This window comes from Panthera pardus, unplaced genomic scaffold, assembly GCF_024362965.1.
Source record: "Panthera pardus isolate Hobbes unplaced genomic scaffold, ASM2436296v1 HiC_scaffold_4, whole genome shotgun sequence".
NCBI lineage: Eukaryota > Metazoa > Chordata > Mammalia > Carnivora > Felidae > Panthera > Panthera pardus.
This window is the reverse complement of record NW_026526969.1, coordinates 15619795-15646954: the sequence shown is the minus strand read 5'-3', so window position 1 is coordinate 15646954 and position 27160 is coordinate 15619795. Positions and strand designations below refer to the sequence as shown.

Sequence of the window (27160 nt, the reverse complement as noted above, 5' to 3'; positions counted from 1 at the left end):
GCCGCCGCCATTGTGGCGTCAGCCAGCGAGCCGCGGTCACGTGCGCGCCGCCTCCACCCCGCCCAGCCGCCACGCGGCCGCCCTCCGCAGACTCCGCGACCCCGCCCCGAGGTCACGTGGCCGTCCGCCGCTGGCTCCACGGCCCCGCCCCGCGATCACGTGGTCGCCCGCCGGCGCGCCCGCCTCCAGCTGCGCGCGGCTCCTCGCGGGCCACCGTAGAGGGCGTCGGACGGCCGCCGGGACGGAAGCCGAGAGGCGCTGCCGACCGCGCCTGCGACAGCGTCAGCCCTTCGCGGAGCGCCGGCCCGATGGCGGCGGCGGCGGCGATGGCCGAGCAGGAGAGTGCCCGGAACGGCGCCCGGAATCGCGGCGGTGTCCAGCGCGTGGAGGGCAAGTTGCGCGCCAGCGTCGAGAAGGGTGACTACTACGAGGCGCACCAGATGTACCGGACCCTGTTCTTCAGGTAGCCGCTGCGCCGCGGCCGCCGCCTTCCAGGGCTTTCCGCCGAGCCTGGCGCCCCGCCCCCGGCCGCCTTCCATTGGCCGCGCCGCGCCGCCCCGCGCCCCCATTGGCCCGCGCCGCTGCCTGTCGCCGCGGCGGTCGGAGCAGGCGGGCGGCCGGGAGGCGGAGGACTGAGGACGCCGAGCCCGGCCTCCCCCGTGCCCCGGCCCGGCTCCCCGCCAGCCGGGGCTCCCCCAGTCCCGGCCCGGCCGCCCCATGCCTGGCCCGACACATCCACTCTCCGGGCCCCTGGCCGGCCTCGCCCAGCCACGGCCATCCCCGGACCGAGCCTCGGGGTCTGCGTCCCCCGGCGGTCCGGTCGTCCGGGTTAAGCGTCTTTCTGCCCCGGGGGCCCCTGCGCCGCGCTCTGGGCCAGCCGTGCCCGCGAGCCCGGCGCTGCGCCTGCACCTGCGCGGCCGGCAGCCCCGGCGCCACGGTGAGTGTCCCAGGCGCTGAGCTGCGGGGCGCGGGGGCGCTCAGGGCTCGCGACGCGTGCAAGCTGGCCCGCTGCGGGTTGCGGGCGATAAAATGTGCTTTTCCGGTGCGGCCCTGGAGCGTTGGCGAGTGTCGCGTGGCCTGCGTTAATTTTCTTTCGGTAGTTGTGCTGTAACACGTCCGCTGCTGTGATTTCTGGGTGGTTCTTGGCACATTCCGGTAAGTTCTGCCGCTTCTCTATGGTTGAGGCCAGAACGCAATGGGCCGTTCGTTGCGAGTCGGATAGGCCTTAAAGAGCATTTTATAGGTGGTTAAAGCTGTTTTGTGGCCTGCTTTTTCTTTCCGAACTGCCACAGAGTCGGGCCTGTTCACCATTTCGGCCTAGGTTTTTTAATTTTCTTTAAATAACCAGTTGGATCAAGGTCTTGGGGACTCCGAGGTACTCTGAGTGCGGCTCGTCACCTCCCAGATGACTGTGGGCTCTGTTGGCTTAGAGGACCAGGTAGGAGTGAGTTGGTTGTGGTTTAGGGAATCAGCCAAAGACTTGAGTAGGCTAGGCATTGAAGTTTGCAACGTGAAGCCTTCCTCCTGGCCGCTTGGCAATCAGATATCCATGTGGCCTGGAGATCTGCCCCGTGCTCGCTGTTCTCCGGGATTTGTATGTAAATATTTGCCCCAGTGATTAATCAGCGAAACTGGATCTTCCCGAAAATGAACAGTGTTTCTTGTTTTGAGACACTTCTGCCCGTGTGGGGAAAGGAGGTGTTGATCAGCTCTAAAGAGGCAAGTGTCTCTGCGCAGGGTGTGTGTCTGGAGTGGGCGGGGGTGGTGACGGAAAGCATGCTCTCTGCCAGCACAGCCTTGACCTACTTCGAATTCCACCTCTGCTCTGTGACCGGTGACCCGCGACATCTTGCCGAACCTGTCTCAGCCTTGGCTTGGTCGCGGGGCACTGGGGTGTACCTTCACCTCTTGGTAGCTGGGAAAAGTAAATGCTCTGCCGTTGGCCCCCCTGGGGACGAAGTCGGTGGTGGCATTTGTGGCGTCCACAAGGTCTGAGTGAAACAGCCGGGAGCTGTCCTTGTCTCCCAGGGTACAGTCCGTGCGGACCTGTTTAGAACCCTCCTGGGTGTGTGGCTCTGGGAGAAGTCAGGTTCACTGAGTTACATCAGGTTTTTGGTCTTTGTGTAAGTAAATACACGTTTGTGTAAGAGTTTACGTAGAACACGCACTCTGATGAGTTTTGGCATGAAACCGTCAGCAGTCAGGACACTAAGAGTTTCCGTCACTGCCTAAGTTTTTCTCATCTGTACCCCTCGCCCCCAGGCAACCCCCGATCTCTGCGTCACGGTCACGGTAGATGGATTCGCATTTTCTAGAATGTGACGTAAGTGGAATCATATCCTCTTTTTGTCTTTTTCGGGTCCACGCAGCATGATCATTCAGGATTTACCCCCGTGCGTCGCGTTAATTCATTTCTGTGGCCAAGTGGGGTTCTGTAGTGCGGATGGACCACAGCTTGGTACCCGTTCACCTGTCAGAGACTTTCACAAATTGCACTTGTAATTGTCGTACTTCAGGGCAGCTGAAGAAGGGAGCCCGGAATCGGGCAGTCCGGTGGGTCGGGCTTACTTGGTGTGCGTCCCTTAGGCGTGGACGCTCTGCCCCCTCTCCACTCCACCCCACCCCCCTGTGGTGCCGGCAGGTGGCCACTTAGTGTCTTCAGAGCTCCTCTGGGACTAGGAGGGAGTGTCTTTTCCAGGCCTGTTGGGTTATGGGTACTCAGTAGTTCTCCAGCCCCCCACTTCTGGCTTCCCTTGGCCCAGTGCCTCCACTGTCACCTCCCGGGGGGGCCCCTCTGCATCCAGCACGCGTCCCTCTGATTTCACCAGAATCTGTCTTCCTGCCCAGGGGCCTTCTGAGATTTGTGTCACTATTTTGCCTCCCAAATCAAATGAAAATTTTTAAAAGAAAAACTTAAAACACGTGTTCTCTGCAACCTCCAAGCAAATAAGGAACTTTTCCTAAAGGAGGGGGCTGTGCCAGGGGGCTCCAGGGGGTTGTGGTCGTGTTCTCGGGGTGACCCTGCGGTGATGCTGAGCCCTCCTGAGCTCCACAGCATGGGGTGCTGTTAGCTGACTCCTGACATACCTTTCTCTGACCCCACAATTTCTATTGGTAGTATTAACGTTTTTGTTACGTTCTGCTTGTTTCTTTTATTTATTTTTTTTTTTAATTTTTTTTAACGTTTTATTTATTTTTGAGACAGAGAGAGACAGAGCATGAACGGGGGAGGGGCAGAGAGAGAGGGAGACACAGAATCGGAAGCAGGCTCCAGGCTCTGAGCCGTCAGCCCAGAGCCCGACGCGGGGCTCGAACTCACCGACCGCGAGATCGTGACCTGAGCTGAAGTCGGCCGCTTAACCGACTGAGCCACCCAGGTGCCCCCTGCTTGCTTCTTTTAATAAAAAGCAGAATCAACGACAAGGCACAAGGCTGGGTGGGGCGTCCCCCCCCCCCCCCCCCCCCCCCCCCCCCCCCGCCCCCGCCCCAGTCACGTGCTGGCCAGGTGCGGGTTCCATTGGTGCGTACACATGTGTGCTGACGTCAGGGCCACGTGGATGGTGCCCCACCTGCTCTCAGCTCCTCCCCCCCAACGCCTTGGGCCCCGGCTCTAAATCCCTTCCCATCCCCTGAATTCCACAGACAGAAGCACGTGCATTGCTCATGATCGCCTTTCACTGTTTCCGTTTTTTCCAGCTTTGCTTGATCTGCAACACGCGAGCTCCCCGAGCCGGGCGTGTGCGCCGTGGAACCCTTGCGTTGCTCCGCTCCCTCTGGAGCCCCCAGCCCTGGAGCTGCGGGTGCTCGAAAGCAGGCCCTGTTGTCCCAGGGGCTTCTGTCATCTGGTGCTCTGAGAGGTTGTCTCAGACGGGAGAGTCTAGAGCCCTGTCACGTCTCGCGTAAGCAGCGACACGCTGGCAGGATGGTCACTGAGAGGTGTCTGTGGTTCCGCGTGTCCGTGCCGATGGCAGCGTGGGGCTGCGTGCCTCTGGAGCTTGCCTTCCCGGGACCGCCCGTGGCAGTGTGGGCCCCCGGCAGGACCGGGCTGTGACGAGCTGGGCGTGTGGGGCGCAGGCTGGCGGTGGTTTTCTGGTTTTCTGTCCGGGCTGCGTGTTCCCCCCCACCGGGTACCGCCCCCGCCCGGCACATGGGTCTTCTGTGTGCTCATCACGGTGGGGCTGTGTTCTCCTGGGGGGTTCTGGTCGTGGAACCTTGGTGAAGCAAAGACCGTTTCTGTGGTTAGTTGAATAGCCAGGCGCTCACGTCCCCCCTGGCCTGTCGGTCGGGGGCGAGCTACAGACGGGCTCCCAGGCCTCCGTGTTTGCTGTTTGCCTGTCTTGGGAGCACCTTGTGCTGCTCGCTTGGTATCTTTCTTTGATTTGTTTTGGTTCTGTTTCTTTTCTGAGAATCACGGAGATAGACGCACGGCCAGCGAGTTGAGCGTCGGGTCGCGCGCTTAGCTCTGCGCCGGGCTGCGGGGAGCTGCTTCCTGCCGTTGGCTCTCTCTCGGGCTCAGCTCGTCTTCGCTAAATGTCGCCTGTCGCAGACAGACCGCCATCCTGTTGTTTGTGTTTAGTTACCTGCCAGGCTCCGGCTTCTCTGTGTGTCTGTCTCTCTGCAGTTAAGGAAACTGAGAGATGTGTCCCAAATGGGAAAGTGAGGCAGGACAGGGTGGGGTGGAGGGGGGTGGGGACCACAGAGAGAGTCGACGTCCCCCAGTGAGCTCCTGCTGTCCTGACCCCCGAGCGGGGCCCTGACCTTTGGTTCTCCGATGGACACCAGTACGTCGCTCTGCCCTTCACGCGGGTCCCACCACCGAAGCAGGGCCTGTGTGCTCGGGTGTGGACGTCATCCAGCCTTTCTCTGGGTCCTTCTGCTGCGACCTTTGAGCTGCGCCGGGCCCCCGACCCGTGCTGCTGTCAGATGGGGGGGGGGGTGTGGGTCTGCCAGTCCCCCGAGGCCTGCCTTGCTGACGGCAGGGACTGTCTGCCACGGTGGGTGGGGGCCGGGGTGCCGTGACCGCCCGGTGAGGTGGCAGGCCTCAGGCGACGACACAGCTCGACTCTGTTCTTGGTCGGTCACGCACGCAGGTGCACGCGCGTGTTTCCGGGATCGTTTGCCGTATAAAGTTCCTGCGTTTACTCAGACGTCGTATCTTTCGCGTTTTCTCTCTCAACCGTAGCCGTTGGCCTGGGGGAGTGTGATTCCGAGAGTGTGTCAGACTGTGCAGGACGTCTGCGGGGGAGCACGGGGCGTAACTGGACCTAACTGGGGCTCCGCCCTCCTCTCTGTCTTACAGGTACATGTCACAGAGCAAGCACACGGAGGCGCGGGAGCTCATGTGCTCGGGGGCACTCCTGTTCTTCAGCCACGGCCAAGTACGCGGCGGGCCTGCCTTTCCCCCTCTGCTTGGGGCCTGCGGGTTGGACAAGGAGCGTCCGGGGAGAGGTGTGGCGGACGACCGTGGACCGTCCCTGTCGCTGGCCACCGCCAGGCGGGTGTGCTTGTGCCCGGGGTGCCGTGTGAGGGTGCCGGGTGCCGCGCCGGCCGGGGTCTCCGTCCTCCAGGCGCCCCGCCCGGGGGGCCCCGTGCGTCTCCCCGCCACGCGTTTCTGGCTGGACACCGGAGCAGCCGTCCAGCTCTGCCGGGGCTTCTAAAGACCAGCCAGGGCTCTGCTTCTGTGATTCCCACTCACTTCTGTGTTTTGCAGCAAAACAGCGCTGCGGACTTGTCCATGTTGGTCTTAGAGTCGCTGGAGAAGGCAGAAGTCGAGGTGGCCGCTGACCTGTTGGGTGAGGCTTTCTGACTGTGCACGAGGTACCTGTGCACGTGGAGTACTGACGCCCCAACACGCACGCGCACGCACGCGCCCTCTCTGGTGGACGCTGGCACCTCGCCTGCCCGCATGCTGAGTGTGCATCGGGGCGGGTCCCCTGGGGGCCAGCTCCCTGCTCTAGTCCACCTCCCGCTCTGCCCCAGGCCACGGGCTGAGCCTCCAGGCTGCTGACTTTGCGGCCGAGAGGTCAGCGGTGGGGGGAGCCCTGGGACACACCAGAACGCCATTTCTCAGCCCCGGGGCGGAATAGTTCTTGTTTCGGTGAACCCTGACCTGCGGCGTGTGGGGCACTGAACGGCAGCGCTTCTCTGGATGAGGGTCTGTGTTTGTGTCGTTTTAGAAAATCTGGCTAAACTGTTCAGTCTGATGGACCCGAATTCCCCAGAGCGAGTGGCTTTTGTGTCTCGAGCCCTGAAGTGGTCCAGTGGAGGATCAGGGAAGCTGGGCCACCCCCGTCTCCACCAGCTGCTGGCCCTCACCCTGTGGAAAGGTAGGCCCCGTGCGGGGAAAGCTCTCGGCGGGAGGGTGCAGGCCGTCCCCAGACAGCCGCCCCTGTTTATGCCTTGGTGGCTCTTACTGGTGTTAGCTGTTGTCAGCAGTCGTGCTCCTGGGCCGCGGGGAGCCAGGAGGGGAGGATTTGCTCTCCGCTGGTCTGGCCCTTCCTGTCCGCGCCCCGCCACCCCCAGCCTCCTCTCTGGGACATCTTCCCCAGACGGGCCCTGTGATGGCACGGCGTGCTGCGTCGTCTTCAAGTTGAAATCTCCGCTTCTGATTAAGCACTTGGCTGATGAGGGGGCCGGGGGGATGCCAGGCAGTTTCTGGGTGTGGCTCGCACCCTCAGCTCTGAGTCTGGTGCTCAGGGGCCGGGAAAGACCCTGGGTTTGGTGACCCGGACAGCATTTGTTCAGGAGGGTTTGAACAGCTGTGTCCTGTTGAGTGAGCGCTGCGGGCAGCTCGTTCACAGCGCGTCGGCCTTCCCGGGGTCGTCACCGGGCATCCGCTGGGCAGGGGGGAGGTGCCTTGGTGGGGGCCCAGAGGCACCTTCCTTCACTTGCAGGCGGCCCTCCGCCGGGTCGCGTCTGTGTTAGCGGCTCCTCCTGGAAGCAGCCTGGGTCCAGAGGCGGCCCTGTGGTCAGATGGGCCTGCCCGCTCCCCACGCCGGCGGGCCCAGCGCGTCCCTGCTTCGCCTCTCGTCCGGCGGCACGCGTGTGGTGGCCGCCCCCCACGAACCCAGCCCTCGCCCACACGGGGATGCCGGCTGTGTGAGCACACAGACTCCTCCCCTCTTCTCTCGGGGCGGCACCGCTCGCTGCTCCGCGTGTCCCCACCCGCTGTGACCCACGAGTGGGGCTCCTCGGACCCCCCAGCTGCTGGCATGCCAGCCCTGCCTGCACCCCAGAGGGCTGCCGGGAGGATAACGGTCAGATGTGCATGAGTTCAAAGTCCAGACAGTCAGGACGCTCTCCTTAGAGGGCGGCTGAATCCCTTCCCCACTTTGACCCAGAGCCGGAGGGGGGGGCCCGAGCAGGAGCAGCTGGGCGCTGGGGCTGAGGCGGTTTGGGCCCCTCCTCTGCTGGCATGCACTCCCTGGGGGCGCCTTGCTTCCCCTCCCTCGGGCCGCCCTGGCCTTCCAGCCTCGCGTGGGCCCCATGCATTTTCTGTCTGTCGTCTGTCCCCACCAGAACGCCCTCCCACCCACCCGATGCTGGAGTGTCTCGTTCATTGTGGGTGCCCGGAAGCCCCTCAGGGATGAGACCGTCGGTGTTTGCCGGCCCGGCGGGAGTGGGGGGTCCCTGAGGCCCCTGCCCCTTACTCCCGCCCCATCTTGCAGGGGCCTGGGGTGTGCACATGCAGGTGGACGGCCTGCTCTGCGATCGGGGGTGGCTACAGCAAACCTGTGTCCCTAGCAAGCATTTATTTTGGCGTCCCTTTTGCCCAGTCTATTTGGGGGGTCCATGGGGAGATGCCAGGCAGAAAACAGACGTGATCCTGCGTCTGTGGCTCCGAGAGACCCTCAGAGGTGGGGGCGCCTGGGCGGCTCAGTCACTTGAGGGCCTGACTCTTGGTTTCGGCTCAGGTCACGATCCCACAGTATGTGGGATCGAGCCTCGCGTCAGACTCGGTGCTGGCATTGGGGAGCCTGCTTGGGGTTCTTTCTCTCTCCTTCTCCGTCCCTCCCCTACGCATGTGCTCACTCGCTGTCTCTTAAGTAAATAAACATTAAAAAAAAAAAAAAGAGTCCTTCAGGGGCCTCAGGGGTTGAGAGCCAGCTTTAAGGCATTCATATTTAGGAACATGATTTTAAAATTCAGGATATAGGCAGTTGTGCGTATTGCCTGAGGCACAGATCCCGCGTCCTGTCCTGCCCCGGCGTCCGTGGCTTGTGTCCAGAGCCTGTGTTTAGGGATGTCTGTGCAGCTGTGGCCCCTGGGGACAGGCCTGCGGCCGCGGTGATTGGCCCTCCACAGCTTGCCTCCACTGTCCGTTTTTGCTGTGTTGTGGCGGTCTGCTACTTGAGGCACACCTCGTTCTGGTACGCCTCACAGATCCTGCGTTGCCCACGCATCGGTCTGCGGCGACTCTGTGTTGAGCACGTTTATTGGCGCCGTTTTCCAACAGCGCCTGCCTGCCTGCTTGCTGTCTCTGTGTCACGTTTTGCTAATTCTCACGATACTCCGAGATCTTTATTCTTTTATTATTTTTTTTAACGTTAACTTTTTTCAGTTTTGAGAGAGAGCACGAGCTGGGCAGAGGGGCAGAGGGAGACAGAGAATCCCAAGCGGGCTCCACACTCAGCCCGATCCCACAACCTGAGCCGAAATAGAGTTGGACGCTCAACTAATTGAGCCATCCAGATGCCCCAAGATTTTTTGTTACAATGTGTCACGGTGATCTGTGACCGTGACCTTTGACGTTACCATCGTGATTGTTTTGGGGACCAGGAACCGCGTTCGCGTAAGGGCAAACACAATCGATAACCGCGTGTGTGCTGACCGCTTTCCCGACCGGCCGTTCCCCGTCTCCCTCCTCGTCCTCGGGCCTCCCTGTTTCCCGAGACACAACAACACTGAAACTGGGCCGCGTAATGACCCTACAGAGGCCCCTGGGGTCCAAGCGAAAGGGAGAGTCTCACGTCTCTGACGTCAGATCACGAGCTACGGACGAGTAAGCTCGGTGAGGAAGGCGGAAACCGGGCCCCTCGCCCCAGACGGTCGCTTAGCCGGGTGGTCGGCGCAAAGGACACGCTCCGGAAGGAAATTAGCATGGGAAGGAATCAGCCTCCCCGTTTTAGCGGTCGGGACAGAAGAGCGAACCGGCCACGGCATCCCCGTAAGCTACAGCCCAACCCAGAGCAACGCGCCAACTGCCTCAGTTCCACGAAGGCCGAGGCGGGGAGGAAGCTGCGGGAGGAGAGTCTGAAGCCAGCAGAGGCCGCGTCCAAGACGGAAGAGTGCACGGTGGTGTAGACGCGGCCGCAGGGGATCCAGAAGATCCAGCTGCGACCGGTAACGAAGGGGCCCCCACGCCACATGGGTCTTCAGGAGACGCCGTCGAGGATGTGCGTCAGGACCTGCGTCGTTGGAGAGACGTCGTCACCTGGCTTCCCAGCCTCAAGGGACCGGCCGACCCTCCCGTCCGGGGCTGACGCAGCAGCCGGTGACCGCAAGCCGGGGCCAGTGCCCAGCGACCCGTCCCAAGTCCCAGGGCCCCGAGCAAGCACGCGGAGTCAGCGCTGCCTGTCCTCTGCCGACGGGGTGCGACGCACCTGGTCACCCGAGAGCTCGGACGGACACGGGCAGTGAGACGAGCGGGGTGTTCGTGCCTGACTCGGCATCCGTCCTGCCGCCCGTGGACCGAGGAGTCGTTTCGGTCCTCAAGACTCATTTGACAGGCGCATTTCGTAAGGCTGTAGCTGCCCGGATGGTGCCTCCTCTGGTGGGAAAAGTCCACCGAAAACCTGCCGGAAAGCAGTCACCGTCTAGATGCCAGAAAACCTGCCGGAAAGCAGTCACCGTTCTTGATGCCACTAAGAACGTACGCGATTCGCAGGAAGAGGCCAAAATGTCAGTTGTGACAGGAGTTTGGCAGAAGGCGATGCCAGCCCTCAGGGACGACCTCGAGGGGTTCAGGACACGGGCGAGGAAGTCCGTGCAGATGTGGGGGAACAGGAAGAGAACAGAACCAGAGGTGGAGCCTGCGGGGGGGGCCGGACGGCTTCCATCTCACGCTTCGCCAGACGAGGCCGCGCTCCTTCCGGGTGAGCAAGTGAGGAGGTTTCTGGAGCTGGAACCCACTCCTGGTGAAGGCGCCGCGCGGACGGGCGAAATGACCCCAAAGGGTTGAGAACGGCGCGAAAACCGAGTCGCTAAAGCCACAGGAGGGTGAGCGGCTGGACCCCAGGCGTCAAGGAAGTTCTCCCGTGGGTACGATGCTCTCCAACAGCCTCGCACGCTACGGAGAGGCCTTTCGGGAAAGAGTCAGCACAGCAGACTTGGTCGTCTCACCTCAGAACTTGCCAGAACCACCCCAGCCTCCGGCAACCTCCACCCTGACGGTCAGCAGCCGGCGGCCTCCAGGAAAACCTTCCACCGGCAGAAAGGTTACAGCCCGCTGCAGGCTTGGGTGATGGTTAACGTTTTGTTATTTAAGTTCTATTTCTTGTTTTCACATAGTGCTAGGGCACGCTTAGCAGGCTGTGAACACAGCTTTCTGTGCCCTGGGAAACCAAAAACTTGGTTTTGTTGTGGTGATCCGGAACTGACCCCCAGTATCCCCGAGGTGCTCTTGTACAGGGTCCAGTATGGTTCTTGGAGCCAGTCTGGTTCTGGGACAGAACATCTGGGCATGGTTTTGCCCAATTTTTCTTTTCCTGTGGATGCTCTAAAACCAGAAGGTTATTTTTGGATGGTCTGAGGGAGAGAAGAGAGCACAAGTACACAAAGAAATGGGGGCTCGGACCATTCTGAGCTCCGGAAGGTTGCATGCGGGGCGCTGGGGCCTGGGGCCAGTGGCAGGAAGCAGTCCTGGCCAGCCGGGGGCCACGATTCCCGGTAGAAGGTGGCAGGCGGCTGGGGCACGGCGCCTCAGCCCTGGAAAGGTGTGGGAGCCAGGGGGCCTTGTGAGCGAGACGGGGTCGTGATCCGGTCCACTCTGGGAAATGGGCCAGGGTGTGGGGCGGTGCTTGGTCTAGGCCGGGGCTGTGCCTCAGCGCGGCGGACGCTCTGGACCCCTGTGCTCTGTAGGATGCCGAGCCCCGCCCCCCTGGCCATGGCAGCCAGGGGTGCCCAGGCGTTGCCGGCGCCCGGTGAGAGGGAAGGGTGTCGAATCGTCGGTGTCGTGAGGGCCGGCAGGCAGGGAGACAGGTTTCCGAGCAATGAGTGCGGGGAGCAGGGGTCCAGCGGGAGCCATTTACTGGCGTCGGGAAGGCTGGGATTTTTGTTATTTTTTTAGCAAACGTACCAGTAGAGCTCGTGCCACGAGCAGCGTACAATAGGAGTGCTTCAGGAACAGGTTAGTTGGAGCACACTTCTCCTGGAAGGTCCTTCCAGCCCCCTCTTGTGCCGTTAGCACTAAAGCTTCCTGCCCTGGTGAGAGGTGTGGCCCCAGGGAACAGGCTCAGAAGGTCAGGCCAGAGTGCCCCCAACTCACCTGTTGGGGTGCACGTTCCAGTTTGGGGCCCGAGGTTGTACGTGTCTGTGCGGCTCCTAGGTGACTCCGCGTTGAGCGGGACAGTGTGGCCCTTCTTGGGAAACAGTGGGGCTGAGCCGTGTCCTCACCACTCGCAGGACGGGTCCATCCTGACTGGGACATCAGTCCTGGTGGGGACATCCAGTCCTTCGTCCAGCAGGGCTTCTTGAGGGGGACGGACCACAGACACGGAGAGGGAGGTAGTGAATGTGGAATGTGCCTCGCAAGATGGACAGAGGGCGGGTGGCCGTCAGGACGGCAGGGGCCTTCGTGTGGCCTGGGGGACGGGCGGGCCCGACCTGGTCCTGGCACCACTCGGACCTTCGCTGCGTTTGCGCGCCGGGGGTTGCGGGGCCTGCGTCTCAGTTGTCAGAAGCATGAGTCCGGGGGGTCTCGCGTCGGCCCGCTCTCGTGAGCCAGCTAATGCGGACGCCAGCGTGGGGACTTCAGCCCGAAGCCTGCCCTCCCACCGTGGGCATTTGAGGCGGTGAATGGGACGCCTGGGGGGTGGGTGTAGAGCGCACTCAGGTGTGTGGGGGGCGGGGGATGGTGTGCGGGGCACAGGCAGGTGTGCAGGGGGTGCCCAGGGCAGGGGTGCGGGGCACAGGCAGACGTGCGGAGGGAGAGGGGCCAGGGCGGGTGTGCCGAGTGCAGGGGGTGCCCAGGGCGGGTGTGCAGGGCACAGGCAGGTGTGCAGGGGCCGGGGGAGGGGGGGGGGGCGGGGCAGGGCGGGTGTGCCGAGTGCAGGGGGTGCCCAGGGCGGGGGGTGCGGGGCACAGGCAGGTATGGGGGGGCGGGGGGGGGGTGCCCAGGGTGGGTGTGCAGGGCACAGGCAGGTGTGCAGGGGGTGCCCAGGGCGGGGGTATGGGGCACAGGCAGGCGTGCGGAGGGAGGGGGGCCAGGGCGGGTGTGCCGAGTGCAGGGGGTGCCCAGGGCGGGTGTGCAGGGCACAGGCAGGTGTGCAGGGGCCGGGGGAGGGGGGGGGGCGGGGCAGGGCGGGTGTGCCGAGTGTAGGGGGTGCCCAGGGCGGGGGGTGCGGGGCACAGGCAGGTATGGGGGGGCGGGGGGGGGGGTGCCCAGGGTGGGTGTGCAGGGCACAGGCAGGTGTGCAGGGGGTGCCCAGGGGCGGGGGTATGGGGCACAGGCAGGCGTGCGGAGGGAGGGGGGCCAGGGCGGGTGTGCCGAGTGCAGGGGGTGCCCAGGGCGGGTGTGCAGGGCACAGGCAGGTGTGCAGGGGCCGGGGGAGGGGGGGGGGGCGGGGCAGGGCGGGTGTGCCGAGTGTAGGGGGTGCCCAGGGCGGGGGTGCGGGGCACAGGCAGGTATGGGGGGGCGGGGGGGGGTGCCCAGGGTGGGTGTGCAGGGCACAGGCAGGTGTGCAGGGGGTGCCCAGGGCGGGGGTATGGGGCACAGGCAGGCGTGCGGAGGGAGGGGGGCCAGGGCGGGTGTGCCGAGTGCAGGGGGTGCCCAGGGCGGGTGTGCAGGGCACAGGCAGGTGTGCAGGGGCCGGGGGAGGGGGGGGGGGGCGGGGCAGGGCAGGTGTGCCGAGTGCAGGGGGTGCCCAGGGCGGGGGTGTGGGGCACAGGCAGGCGTGCGGAGGGAGGGGGGCCAGGGCGGGTGTGCGGGGCACAGGCGGGGGGGGGGGGGGGGCGGGGTAGGGCGGGTGTGCCGAGTGCAGGGGGTGCCCAGGGCGGGTGTGCGGGGCACAGGCAGGTATGGGGGGGCGGGGGGGGGTGCCCAGGGCGGGTGTGCGGGGCACAGGTAGGTGTGCAGGGGGTGCCCAGGGCGGGGGTGTGGGGCACAGGCAGGCGTGCGGAGGGAGGGGGGCCAGGGCGGGTGTGCCGAGTGCAGGGGGTGCCCAGGGCGGGTGTGCAGGGCACAGGCAGGTGTGCAGGGGCCGGGGGGGGGGGGGGCGCGGGGCAGGGTGGGTGTGCCGAGTGCAGGGGGTGCCCAGGGCGGGGGTGTGGGGCACAGGCAGGCGTGCGGAGGGAGGGGGGCCAGGGCGGGTGTGCGGGGCACAGGCGGGGGGTGGGGGGGCGGGGTAGGGCGGGTGTGCCGAGTGCAGGGGGTGCCCAGGGCGGGTGTGTGGGGCACAGGCAGGTGGGGGGGGGGCGGGGGGGGTGCCGAGTGCAGGGGGTGCCCAAGGCGGGTGTGCAGGGCACAGGCAGGTGTGCAGGGGGGCCGGGGGGGGGGGGGGGGGGGGCAGGGCGGGGTGTGCCGAGTGCAGGGGGTGCCCAGGGCGGGTGTGCGGGGGCACAGGCAGGTGTGCAGGGGGTGCCCAGGGCGGGTGTGCGGGGCACAGGGCAGGTATGGGGGGGCGGGGGGGGGTGCCCAGGGCGGGTGTGCGGGGCACAGGCAGGTGTGCAGGGGGTGCCCAGGGCGGGGTGTGCGGGGCACAGGCAGGCATGCGGCGGGAGGGTGGGCCAGGGCGGGTGTGCGGGGCACAGGCGTGGGGGGGGGGGGGGGGGGCGGGGCAGGGCGGGTGTGCCGAGTGCAGGGGGGTGCCCAGGGCGGGTGTGCGGGGCACAGGCAGGTATGGGGGGGCGGGGGGGGGTGCCCAGGCGGGTGTGCGGGGCACAGGCAGGTGTGGGGGGGCGGGGGGGGGTGCCGAGTGCAGGGGGTGCCCAAGGCGGGTGTGCAGGGGCCGGGGGGGGGGGGGGGGGGGGTCGGGGCAGGGCGGGTGTGCCGAGTGCAGCGGGTGCCCAGGGCGGGATGTGCGGGGGCACAGGCAGGTGTGCAGGGGGTGCCCAGGGCGGGGGGTGCGGGGCACAGGCAGGCGTGCGGAGGGAGGGGGGGCCGGGCGGGTGTGCGGAGCGCTCGGGGGCTCACGGGTGTCCGCTTCCCTCCCGCAGAGCAGAACTACTGCGAGTCCCGGTACCACTTCCTGCACTCGCGGGACGGCGAGGGCTGTGCGCACATGCTCGTCGAGTACTCCACGTCCAGGGGGCTTCCGCAGCGAGGTGGATATGTTCGTGGCCCAGGCCGTGCTACAGTAGGTGCCCGCCTTGGCTCGGTCTCCTGTCACCTGGCCGAGGCGCCACCCAGGGTCGTCGCCCCGCGACCCTGCCGCAGACCTGTCGGGGAGGCTGTGTGTTGTCGCCCCGGCCCCCCGGACCGTTTGTGGGGATTCGAGTCGGGCAGCCACGGAAGGGAGTGTTCTGACCGGCGTCCTGCCATTCCTCCCCGTGTTCCGTTCTCTCTAGATCTTCTGGGCGGCAGGCCGCTGTCATTCGGGGGGTGTGCGTATTTAATAAGATGTCCGAGGTGTCCCAGGTCGAGGAGCGAGTGTGGGTCCCGGACGTCTCGTGTGAGGTTCCCCTGCTCCCGTCACACCGCCTCCCTGCCCCCTCGCCAGTGGTTTTCCGGGACCGTCGAGCACGCACAGCTTGGGAGGGAGGCAGGGTGGGCCCACGCTCCCGCCTCGGAAACCCCCGGAATCAGTGGCCGGGTGTCGGGACAGGACACGTTCTGTGCACGTGAACGGGAGGGGGGCCACGGCACACTCGCTGGACCTGACGGCACCTCGGAGCTCCCGCTCCGCCGCTCGGCGGCCCGATACGTGTCTGTGCCTCTAAATGGAGAGTTTCGGGGACTCCAGAGCCCCCGAGCCCAGCTGTGTGGTGCACGGTGCCTGTGTGTGGATCCCGAGACCACCCGGTCACCTCACTCGCACTTTGACGAGGAGGGACAGGGGGCCACGGGAAGGCCGTGGAGATGGCCCCACGGGGCGGGAGTCAGAGCCTGTCCCACTGCCCCGCACGCTCCCCAGGCTCCCCAGGCCCTGGGCTGACTTGCTGGGGCGCGCGCGGCCTTGAGTTCGAGAACCCGCCACAGACACGGTCACCCTCGCGAGCTTCACGTCCTCGCCTTGGAAATGGCGATTGCGGAGAGGTGCCGTGCGTGGCGGGGGCCCCCGTGTGCTGTTTGGGGACGGCCTTCCGCTGTGCCCCCAGAAGCGTCCCAGGTCTGGTGCTCACGTGAGCGTCTGTGTGAGCCCCTTGTTTCTGCCTCGGTACCCTGCTTACTAGGGCGTCCCTTCCAGGTTTCTCTGTTTAAAGAACAAAAGCAGTGCGTCAGTGGTGTTCACAACGTACACGCAGAAACACCCGTCCATCGAGAACGGCCCTCCGTTTGTGCAGCCTCTGCTAAATTTCATCTGGTTTCTGCTGCTGGCCGTAGATGGGTGAGTTGTGTGTGCGTGGAGGGGTCGTGGGGGGGGGAGGAGGGGGGTACAGAGCGCACAGAGGGATGCGCTCACGTATGGAGGGGCACGTGCGTGTGCCCTGCACGTTGGCCCTCTCCTAGACATCCGTGCTGCCACCTGTGTCGCTTCAGGGGCAAACTGACCGTGTTCACGGTGCTGTGTGAGCAGTACCAGCCGTCCCTCCGGCGGGACCCCATGTACAATGAGGTGAGGGGCGCGTGGGGGCCGGGGCGACGGCTGGAGGAGGAGAGGGCACGGGGAGCCTCGGGGACCGGGCGGGTGGGAGGTCGCGTCGCCCGCGTGTCTGCGCCCTGCTGAACCCGTGCCTCTGCCCCTTGCAGTACCTGGACCGGATAGGACAGCTGTTCTTCGGGGTGCCCCCCCAAGCAGACGTCTTCGTACGGGGGCTTGCTGGGTGAGTGGGGGGGGCGGCGGGGGCGCAGGGAGGGAGCGGGGGCGGGCTCAGGTGCGGTCCTCTCCCGGGCTCCGTGTCTGCTCGGCCCTGAGGTCCTTCTTCCAGTAGACTCCCACACAGCCGTGCGGGCCCTGTCGTCCCAGGGCCCCGTCGGTGGGCTTTTTCTTTTATCTTACGCTTTTTTGGTAAAATACACGTATCATGAAATTTGCTATTTTAACCATTTCTAACTGAACAGCTCAGGGGACTGAGCACATTCACGCTGCTGCGCAGCCATCTGCACCGTCCATTTCCAGAATGTTCCATCTCCCCACGTTGAGATTCTGTCCGTTCTACACGGACGTCCACCCGCTCCCCCAGACACGGTCCCACCACCTACCCTGTGTCCGTGAGTCAGACGACCCCGGGACCTCGAGTGAGTGGGTCCCAGTGCGTGTCCTCCTGTGTCTGTGAGGCAGACGACCCCGGGGACCTCGATGTGAGTGGGGTCCCAGTGTGTGTCCTCCCGTGTCCGTGAGTCTGACGACCTGGGGCCTCGTGGGAGTGGGTCCCAGTGCGTGTCCTCCCGTGTCCATGAGTCTGACGACCCCGGGATCTCGTGTGTGAGTGGGTCCCAGTGCATGTCCTCCCGTGTCCGTGAGTCTGACGACCCCGGGACCTCGTGGGAGTGGGTCCCAGTGCGTGTCCTCCCGTGTCCGTGAGTCTGACAACCCCGGGGCCTTGTGGGAGTGGGTCCCAGTGCGTGTCCTCCCGTGTCCCTAACTCTGACGACCCCGGGGCCTTGTGGGAGTGGGTCCCAGTGCATGTCCTCCCGTGTCCCTAACTCTGACGACCCGGGGCCTCGTGGGAGTGGGTCCCAGTGCGTGTCCTCCTGTATCTGGCTTGTGTCACTCACCGTGGTGTTTGCAGGGTCCGCCCATGTTGGAGCAGGTGCCAGAACTTCCTTCCCTTTTAAGGTGGAGTGGTATTTCGTGGGTGGATGGAGCGTGTTGTGTTACCTTCATCTGTGATGCACACGGGTTGCTTCCTCCTGTTAGCTGCGTGAATTTGCTGCTGTGAACATGGGGTGCACCTGTCTGCTGGGGTCCCTGCGCCCAGTGCTTTGGGTAGTACACCCCAAACTGGACTCACCAGGTCACATTGAAGTTCTGTGTTCAAGTTTGGAGTCGCTACCAGGACTGTGCCCGACAGACATGTCCCGCCAGCTGTGCGCGAGGGGTCTGGTTTTTCCACATCCTCGCCCACGTTTGCCGTTTTCTGTGTTTTACTGGCAGCCGTCCGACGGGGTGTGAGGTGGGAGCTCGCTGTGGCTGGGTCGCATCTCCCTAATGACGAGGGTCGTGTAGCATGTTTTCTCGTGCTTATTGGCTGTTTGTACACCTGTATATCTGGTCAAGTCACGTGCTTATTTTTGAATCAAGTTGACGAATTCTCTACACTTGTCAGATGTAAGATTCAGAAATACTTTTTCCCGTTCTGTGGATTGCTTTTTTTAAGACTTTATTTATTGTAATAAATGTTTTTAACGTTTATTTATTTTTGAGGAAGAAAGCATGAGCAGAGGAGGGGAGCAGAGGAGGGGCAGAGAGACAGGGAGACACAGAATCCAAAGCAGGCTCCAGAGTCTGAGCTGTTAGCACAGAGCCCGATGTGGGGCTCGAACTCATGAACCGTGAGATCATGACCTGAGCTGAAGTTGGACGCTTGACCGACTGAGCCACCCAGGTGCCCCCAGACTTTATTTTTTAAAGTAGCTTAAGTTTCACAGACGTAAAGAGGAAGGCCCCGAGATTTTCCGTGTACCTCCCTGCCCCTCACAGCCCTTTCTGGTACTTGCATCCCGCGACAGAGGGGGGACTTGTTGAAATTGTACCTGCACGGACACATCACTCTCACCTGAAGTTCATGGTTTACATTCAGGGTCACTTTTAATGCCGTACATTTATAGGTTTAGACACACACACCTACCATTAGAGAGTCCTTCAGAGTGGTTTCTGCCCTAAAAATCCTCTGTGCTCTGCCTGTTCGCCCCTCCCAACACCCAGCAGCCTTTTCACTCTGGGTGGCGTCCTCTGACGCAGAACTTAAAATTTCCACCAAGTCCCGTTTGTGTCTCCTCCGTTCCCTGGGCCTTGCGTGTCCCAGCCACAGTCTTCGCCAGGTCCAGTGCTGGGAAGCTTTCACTCTGTGTCTTCTGCGAGTTTTACTGTTCTGGGGCTTACGTTTAGGTCCTTGATCCATTTTGAGGTATTTTTTTGTGTGCACGCGAGGTCGGGGCCCAGTGTCCCGTTTGTTGAAGAGACTGATCTTCCATGAGTGGTCTTGTCAGGCTGGTCAGATATGTTTGACCCCCATGTGCTCGGGCCTGTTTCTGGCTCTCTGTTCTGTTCCATGGGTCTTTGCGTGCGTGCGTGCGTGTGTGCGTGTGTGTGTGTGTGTGTGCGTGTGTGTGTCTGTCTTTGCCCACACCACACCGCTTTGGTTAGTTTGTACAAAGTTTTGCAATCAGGAACCGTGAGCTCTCCGGTTTTGTTCTTGTTCAAGGTAGTTTTGGCTGTTTGAGTCTCTTGCAATTCTGTTTGAATTTTAAAGTGGGTTCTTCTTTTCTTGCAAAAACGTTCGTTGAGGTTTTGACAAGGACTGCATTGATCCTGTAGACGGCATTGGAGGGTATTGGCATTTACACGGTATCGCGTTTTCCAACCCGTGGACACGGAAAGCATTTCCGTTTATTTGTGACTCCAGTGACTTTCAGCGTTTTATCACTTTCATTCATGAGTCGTTCAGCCTTTCAGTTAAAGCCAGTCCCTCAGTGTTTTATTCTCGTGGATGCTGCTGTGAATGGAATTGTTCTTGATATTTTTTCTGGTTATTTATTATTGGTGTAGAGAAATTCAACGGATCTCCGTGTGCTGACTTTGTATCCCGCTCCTTTGCTGAATTCACCTGCTCCGACGGCTGTTTCGTGCAGCCCTTGGGGTTTTCTGTGTGGCAGGACCACGTCCTGCGCAAACACGGTTTGGCTGCTTCCTTTGCGCCGTGGGTGCCTTTTCCTTCTCTCTCTCCCTGCCTGCTCTGGCTGGAATTTCCAGTTCGGTGTGGAATGGAGGTGGCAAGGCCCTCCTCGCGTGTCTGCTCCTCGAGGAGGAGCTCTCAGTGTCTCGCCCCTGCGCATGACGTCCCCCGTGGGCTCTCCAGAGACGGCGGGGACCGTGTGGAGGTGGCTCCTCCCGTTCCGGTTGGTTGAGTGCCGTGATGACCGCGTGGGGCCGGCCAGGGGCCGATCCCGCGTCCATGGAGGTGGACGATCGCGTGGGTCTTCCCCCCTCTGCCCAGGGGCCGCGCCCCCCTGCCGGCCTGTCGTGGGAGCCCTCCTCGCGGTGCAGGCGCGAGGCCCCTCGGGGCGCGTCGTCCGTGCGTGCGCTGTCGCGGTCTGTTTGCATCAGCGCTCACGAGGGGTGGCGGTCCCGATCTCCTCCCGGCGCCTTGGGCTTTGGTATGGGGGCTACGCCGGCCGCCTGGAAGGAGTTGGGACACGCTCCCTCTTCCTCAGTGTTTCTGGAGAAGTCTGAGAAGGACCGGCGTGGGGTGTCCTTGAAGCGTTCGGCGGGACTCGCCAGTGAGGCCGTCGGGACCGGGACTTTGCTCTGTCGGGGGGGGGGGGGGGGTTGGTTCCCGAGGGGGGCTCCTGACTCATTTACCAGCCCCGTGCACACCGTGCATTTCTTCATGGGTTGGTCTTGGCCGCTGTTAGATGCCAGGTTTCTGACCCGGCGTCTCGAGGCCAGGCCTCCGCCCCTCGTCTGCCTAGCCTGGCGGCCCCAGGCCTCAACACCACGTGCCGTCACCTTCACTGGGGTCCCATGTGAACTTTGACCTCCACCGGGGCAGGGGCCATTGTAGCCCTTCATCTGAGAGTGGCTTTTACGAGCCTCGATGTGCCACTACTTTTGAGCGGGTAGGTGTTGCCTCGTGGAGTTCGTATTCGCCAGCACGCACTGAAATCCGCCTTGCCGTTCGGACTTCTTCCCTTCCTCAGCTTCCTTGTGGAAGTAACTGCAAAAACACGCAGATGGCTGTTGTGTGTCCTTGCGACATATCCTCCGCACTGACTGCGCCTGGCTCTTGATGGAGCTGAGGCTGCCCCAGGTGCCAGGCTCAGCCGCGGGCTCGTCCCGCAAAGCTCCGTGACCCTGCCCCCGTCCTGCTGTCCGAGTCCACGTGGCACCCTGCCTCGTCGGTCCCTCGGGCTTGGGCTGGGCGGACGTGTGCCATTTTGATGCACGTGGGCCAAACCGTGGAAAGGTCTTCCTGAGACTGTGTGGAAAGCCGCCTCCTGGGGAACACGGTTTGACTTTCTAGTTGTAAACCGTGTGTCTGGCGTCCGGATTTGTGCCGGGGAGGGTGGGGGGTGGAGACCCACCTTCCTTCCTGTGCAGCTGCGTGTAGGTGCACTGTGGGTTCACCCGGGCCTGGGGGCTGCGTGTTTGCATCTGTCGGGCCTGACGTCCAGCCTCACTCCTCGCCGCGCGCGTCCTCCTACTTCGTGCTCGCTCGTTTCCCACCAGAACTTCAGAGTCGGCCCTTCCGGTGCCCAGAGTGCTGCTGGTGTGTTCGTTGGACCCGGGTTAGCGGCAGATCGGGGACAATTCTGCACCTTCGTGGCAGTCTGTCCGAGAACGTCGTTCCCGTGTGCGTGTGTTCTTACTTTCTCGGTGGCTTGGCTTCAGAGGACTTTGTAAACTGCTGACCCTGTGGTGACACAGTAGTCGTTCCGTGGATGAGATCAGAGTGAGGCAAAGTGTCCGTGGTGACTGCCCCAGTGGGCGACAGCCATTAACGTCTCCGCGTGTGGCCCTGGGGTCTCTGACGCATCCCGACCCGTTTCTGGATACCTTTAAGTCAGCACGTGTGTAATTTACGGCCTCGTGTCGGTGGATGGTGACGTCCCTGTGACCGCGGGTTACTGACAACTCCGAGGGCTCCGTGCACAGGCATCTGCGTTCCCAGGGACGCGTGGTGGGGCCCCCGCGCCTCCCGTCCGGGCCCCGGGTCGCGGTGCCGTGGAAGGTGGGGTTCCCCGGGCAGGGGTGCCGGCAGCGCGGGGCCGCTGTGCCTCACGGCGCCTGCGTTTGCTTCCAGGGAACCTTCTGAGCAGCCTCATGGGCGCCTCGGAGCAGGAGGGCGAGGACAGTCAGGACGACAGCAGCCCCATCGAGCTCGACTGACCCCGCCCGGCGGCCCGCACGAAGCCGCCCCGAGCCCGGGCCCCCACGCCCGGGGGCTCCCGGTCCGCGGCTGCCGTGGCCGCGTTGGCGTCTGCGCGCCCGCCCCGGGCTGCGCCTCCGCCGCGGCTGTGCTGGCTGGGCTGCGCTGCACCTCCAGACTGACCACAATAAAGCACGGGCCTTGCCGCGCTCCCACCCTCTCCCTGTCCTCTGTGTCTGGTTTGCTTCGGGAGGCCGCCTGGCGTCCGACGGAGGCCCGTCCCCGTCACGGGTGGCGTGGGGGGTGGCCGCCGCCCAGCCAGCACCACCTGGATGTCCTGCGGTGGCCCGGCCACCGGTGGCCCGGAGAGCATCGGGGCGGCTGTTCTGTGCCAAATCCCGAGGCCGCGGCCGCCCGGGACGGGCCTCGCGAGGGGATCGGGAGTCTTTTCCACGTCTCGAAAGGCTGGTATTTATTTTCATTGGGTGGTTGATTCCTCTGACCTGACGTTTTAGGGTTTAACCGAACAGCCAGTCCGGGAGTGATCGGATCTGCCCTTTCTCGCTGATGCCAGACCCGGTGTTCCCAGGGCGATTACAAGAGGGGAGACACTTTATTTTTTCACAATTTAAAATAAGAGTTGTAGATTAATACACAGTGATCATGCATGGCAAGGCGTAAGATACACACACTTTTATTGACTGTAAAACGAAGTTTAAAGGAAGGTTTGTGTTAATTGTTGAGTTTAAATAAATCCTTTATACTGGGTTTTGCCGTGCTCGTCCTTTCTGAGTGCGCAGCGGGGAGCGGCTGCCGAGTCCGGCCTGGCCAGGGCTGTCTGGACCGTGCCCACGTGGGTGCTGTGGATGGCCACGCGCGGCCGGTCGCAGGTCTCGTGGCTCTGGTGTAGACACGTGGCGGTGCGTGCGGAGATGTGGAGACACCACAGACAGGCCGCGGGGGAGGTGGGACAGGCCACGCCGGGGCCCCCCCAGCTGCCCGGCATGGCTCTCCGGAGCAGGTGGTGGTACGGGTTGGCTCTGAAGTGCAGGTCCAAGCCCACCACGGGCGCCTGGCTCCTGCCGTGACGTTTGTTCCGGAACTACAACGCGCGCCCAGTGCAGTCGGCGTGAGGGGAGTTTGAGCGGCACGGCGGTTTTTCTGTGCGGTTCTGCCGGGAAGCACAGCACCCCTGTACAGCTGCTGTCCTGCCTGCGCCCACGTCCCCCGGCTGGTGGCGTCTGCCTGGACCCTCAGCACACGGAGACCCGCGTCCCCGCGGGTGCGGCCCTTTTACCGGGCAGTTGTGAGCGGCGCCTGCAGCCGGGCGGGCCTTGTGTCCCCAAGTCTCTGCCGTACGGCACGAGGGAGCAGAGGCCACCACGACCGCCAGCCCCGAGCCGGCCTCTAGCCCAGCACCCGGACTACGAGCGGCCCGTCACCCGACGTCTGTGAGGTAAGCTCGGTGACGCCCCTTTGTGGACCATGAGTTTCCTACCTTGTTTCGGAAATTGTTCCTGCCAGTGGTGAACTTGTTTCCTGTTGAAACGGGCACCACGCCTCTGCCTCCGGGCCAAGAGAGGGTCTAGACTACCAGTCCCGGAGGACTTGTGGCCTGGGCCGCTGGCCACTCGGGGAGGGGACCACGAGGTTACCCGTTCCACCTTGGAGGAGACCTCCTCGTTTCCTTGGGGAAGATGGATCAGTGACGGTGGCTTTTGGTGTGGCAGCACAGCTGGGAGGAGCAGGGCCAGTGGATGGTCTCTCCTGGGCCAGGTGGGGTCTCTGGGACTCTGGCAGTGGCCCTGGCTGACCTCTGGCTGGCCTCACCCCCAGCCCAGCTGTCTGGGGGGACCCCTACCCCGCAGCCTCTGCGCAGTAGGGTCAGGGTTGAGACGGCGGGGGGCGTGGTGCAGCCTCGCACTCCCTCTTGACCTGCAGCCGTGCCCCCTGTTCGGGCGTGCCGGGGTCTGAGCTGGCGGGCCGTGTGCTCGGATGCAGAGGGGAGAACAGGTGGTGGGAGCCAGGCCCACGAGGACAGGCAGAGGCCCTTGGACACCCTCCCCCTGGAGGTGTCCCCACTTCCTGCCATGTGCCTGAGGCCAGTGGGTAGATCTTCCTGGGACCCAGAGCCCCCCCCCCCCCCCAGCCTCTGACATAAATGGCCACTTCAGGATAGGAAGTGAGGGTTGGTGTGATGGGTCAGGACACCCTCCCTTGGGGACTCTTTTCCAGTCCCCTCAAGGGCTGGTCCAGGCAGGACAGGGGTGAGGGGCACCCGGATCACCCAGCTGGTAGCCCGTGCCCTGCACACGCTCCTCCATTCCGCCCCCCCCCCTCCGCCAAGGGTGGGCAGAGCCAGGGCGCCCCGGGGACGAGGCTTGGCGGCTGTAACTACCGTCTGGCCAACGGCACACTGGGGTCCTGCGGGGGGCAAGCTCTGCCTCTGTCTTCCAGGTGGCGGGGTGGGTCACCAGTCCGTGCCCAGCGGCAGCAGACCAGAGCTGACCCTTCATTCTCCTCCCCCATCCAGGTGCCCAGCAGGTAGGCAAGCCTGAAACCCCGACCCGGGGTGTTACAGCTCACTGGGGCCTCTGCCCCCAGACCCTCGTGTACATGCCAGGTCAGCTCCCTGAGGACGAGGACGGTGTCCCCGTGCCAGCACCCAGGACCGCACAATTGACACACAGCAGGTGCTCAATAAATACTTGTTGAGGGGATACGTAGGAGGGGCCGGAGGGGAGGCATGCAGGCTGCCCGCTGTCCCCACAGCCCAGCCTCCTGCTCGGGCAGGGTCCTGCTCTGGTGGGCAGGGGGCAGGGTGAGTTGGTGAGGGGCCGCTGGGCTGCCCTGAGCCAGGAGGCTGGGCCCAGGCCCCGAGGAAGGGTGGTCCAGTGGACGGGGGGTGGGGTGGGGGGGGGTGGGCAGGGTCACATCCATGGGCAGCAGCATGATGGGGGCAGAGATCAGGTCAGCCGGCCTGCAGTGAGGCTCCGGAGAAATGAGTCTTAGTGGCTAGAGCACAGGCCCCGCCTGGCCACGTCCAGGGCTGCCCCTGAGGGTGGGGGCCAGGAGGCCTGTCCTCCATCACCGGCCCCCTCTGGCTGCTGACTCTTCGGTGGCGTTTCCCGTGAGTCCAGCTCCCTCGGCCTCCACGACCAGCTCTTGTTAGGGTTTATGCTTGAAGTGGGCTTCCACTGGAAAGGGACAGGCGTCCGGCTGTGTCAGAGCCACGCAGGAAGTGTTGGGTCCCCCAGCCCCCCCCCCACCCCCCGCACTCACCTGCGTACTCCTGGGGCAGCATGGTCTGTCCACGACCTTCCGAAAAGCCTCCATCCACGCCCGCTGCTCTGACTCCGTCTCACAGGCCAGCAGGAACCTGCGCTCCGGTGTCACGATGGTAATGCCGTGTGGCCAGTGGTGGCCCTGGGTGGACGGTGGGAGCCCGTCCAGCACCGTGTAGCCGCTCTCCCTGCTGCCGATGAAGACTTCCCCGCGAGCAAAGGCGTCCTGTGGGTCGGGGCCGGGCTGAGCCTCGGGGCCGGGCAGCCCAGGCCCCAGGGATGCGGCCCTCCCCTCCCGTATGTTCTCCCCGCCGCCCGTGGCCGGCAGCCCTCGGCCTGTCGTCGTGGGAGAGGAGGCATCACCCGTGAGGGCCCAGCTGACCCGGGCCAAGGCCCGTCCTTACCAGGGGATCTTTGAAGTACATGAGCCTCCGGTCGTCCATGGTGAACCAGCGCTTCCGGAAGCCTTCTGTTTGCTGTGAGAGAAACCCGGGGAATGGTCACTTAGCCTGAGGGCAGGGCCCCCACCTGTCTCCCTTCTTCACTCGGGCCTTCTGTAGGCTTGCTGCGTCCTGTTCCATCCGCCAGATGGTGCCCCAGGACCTTTGCACTTGTACTGTCCCACCTCTGTGCCCTCCCCTCTCCTCCCCTCCCCGCCAGTTCCCCTCCTCACTGCTCTGTGCATCTTGATCCTCCCTGGGGGCTCAGCTGGGGCTCAGCCTCAGAGTCCTGTCTGGGCCATGGGGTCACTGCGTGCGGGCCTCCATGTGGCAGGGAAGGGGGCCCCAGGCGGGTGCACAGGTACCAGATGGACAGGGGCAAAGGCACGAGGCAGGACCTGGCACTAGCTAGGATGAGTGGGTAGGGCTAACCAGAGCCCCACAGTCCTGGGTCCACGGGGCCCCTGCTTACAAAGGTTTTGGGGTCAAGATGACCCATTAGAAGCGTGCCGAGAGCACAGTGAATCTTCGCCAAGGTGTGTCGCTGACCCTTCGACCCTGCACGGCCACCCCAGCCCCTGGAGGCTGAGACACTGGCCTCCAAGGAGGCCCCGGCGGCTCAGGTCAGCCAGTCAGACTCACCTTGGGCCCGGTTTTCTCCATGTATCCCTCTTTCAGGTAGTTCCGGGAGAGCTTTGGCACCAGCTGGGGCAGAAGACAGGCTCAGGCCTGGGCCTTCCCGGTCCCCACCGCCCCCCCCACCCCCCTGTGTGTCCCAGCCCCTCCATCCCACCCTCATGGCCGCTGAGCTGAAACGCCCCCGCAGAAAGGAGCAGCGTCCATGGGGGCCCTCGGCCGGCCCCCCGGCCCAGCATCCCAGGCTCGGGCTGTGCCCCTCACCCCCTCCAACAGACACGAGCAGCCACCACTCACGTCGGCGTCGCTGGCGCCCGGGAACGCCACCTGCAGGTAATGGAAGCGGGCCGCGCGGAGCGCGTTGAACCAGTCCACGATCTCCTGTGGGTCAGAGGCTGGTGTGGGCCTGGGCCGTGAGCTCTGCCCCCCAGACTGTGTGCTGGGCGAGGCCTGCTGGGGGCGGGGGGGGGGGGGGGGGGGGGGCAGCCCTGAGCCGGCCCAGAGCGGGGGTGGCGATGTCTGAGCCGGCCGGCCCCTGGCCCTGAGCTGACCCTGCCCCGGGCTCTGGGCGGCTCCTTTCCTCTCCTACGGAGCTGCGGTTACAAAGCATACACGTTGCCCAGAGGGAGGCCTGTGTTTTTAACCCCACCCGGGGCTGCCACCCCTCTCCTCTGAGGGAAAGAGCAAGAGGGTTGCTCTGCGGGAGGGGGAGCCCCATCACCGGGCAGGGTGGACCCCCAGCCCCTTCCTCTCCTGGCTGCCACGCCCCGCTCTGGGCCCCCACCCCCCCGATGCTGGAATCTGCCCCAACCTCGGACGAGCCCAAACAGCTCCTTCCCCTGCAGCACTTGGTACCCATCAGGCCGCCTCTCCCTGACCGCTGGGCAGCCCACTCCTGCCCACGGGTCACCCTGCGCCCGCCTTGGCCACAGCCGCCCCCTCCCTCCTCTGCCATGCCTGCCTGCCGCAGATCCCACACCCTCTAACCATCCCTGCCCCTGGGGCCGGCTAGTGTCCCCTTCTGTTCTGTCCCCCACCCTCCTACACAGGACGTCCAATCCAGGCCGTGACCTCTACCTGGGCCCTGCCCACAACCCCGTTCACCCTTCCAGTGACCACTGGGCTCTCCATTTCCTCACCAGCCCCGGAGACCAGAAGGCACCGTCTCCTGCCTGCTCCCCGGCGCTGGCCTCCCGCCTCACGTCAGGCCTCCCTCGGATCATTGAAACCACACAGCTGGGTGAGTCATTGGCAGTTCGGTGACACTTTCCCAGCAAACCACCGCTGTACCTCCAATAGAGGTGAAAGTCCAGAGCGTGGCCGCAGGCCCTGCGGGGTCGGCCCAGCCCATGCCCTTCCTCTCCTGCCGATCTCAGCCTCGTCAGCTTATCCAGCATATCCTGTTTCATCTGGCCCCAGGGACGTTGCACGTGCCATCCCAGTGTCTGTCCT

At 64.0% G+C, this 27160-nt stretch overlaps 2 protein-coding genes across 4 annotated transcripts in view; one reads left to right on the top strand and one right to left on the bottom strand.

The window, feature by feature from the left end:
- The first annotated feature begins 203 nt into the window (after positions 1-203).
- On the top strand, positions 204-21569 carry GET4 (guided entry of tail-anchored proteins factor 4). The gene is given in 11 exon segments (XM_053894219.1): positions 204-463; positions 5300-5378; positions 5711-5792; positions 6177-6326; positions 14374-14465; positions 14467-14513; positions 15564-15704; positions 15857-15932; positions 16067-16102; positions 16104-16140; positions 21283-21569. Coding segments are annotated over 11 exon segments (981 nt in total). The 5' UTR covers positions 204-308; the 3' UTR covers positions 21369-21569.
- Positions 21570-24042: 2473 nt separating this feature from the next.
- Positions 24043-27160, bottom strand: part of ADAP1 (ArfGAP with dual PH domains 1) — a 52383-nt gene continuing 49265 nt past the window's right edge. For 2 of the 3 annotated variants that reach the window (XM_019422397.2, XM_019422399.2), the window contains exons 7-11: positions 26006-26089; positions 25715-25777; positions 25037-25108; positions 24631-24858; positions 24043-24545 (exon numbers count right to left, since the gene is read on the bottom strand). In XM_019422397.2, coding sequence (XP_019277942.2) covers positions 24357-24545; positions 24631-24858; positions 25037-25108; positions 25715-25777; positions 26006-26089 — 636 coding nt within the window. In that variant the 3' untranslated portion in view covers positions 24043-24356. The remainder of the gene's footprint in view (positions 24546-24630; positions 24859-25036; positions 25109-25714; positions 25778-26005; positions 26090-27160) is intronic. The other variant, XM_019422398.2, reaches the window with a different exon arrangement.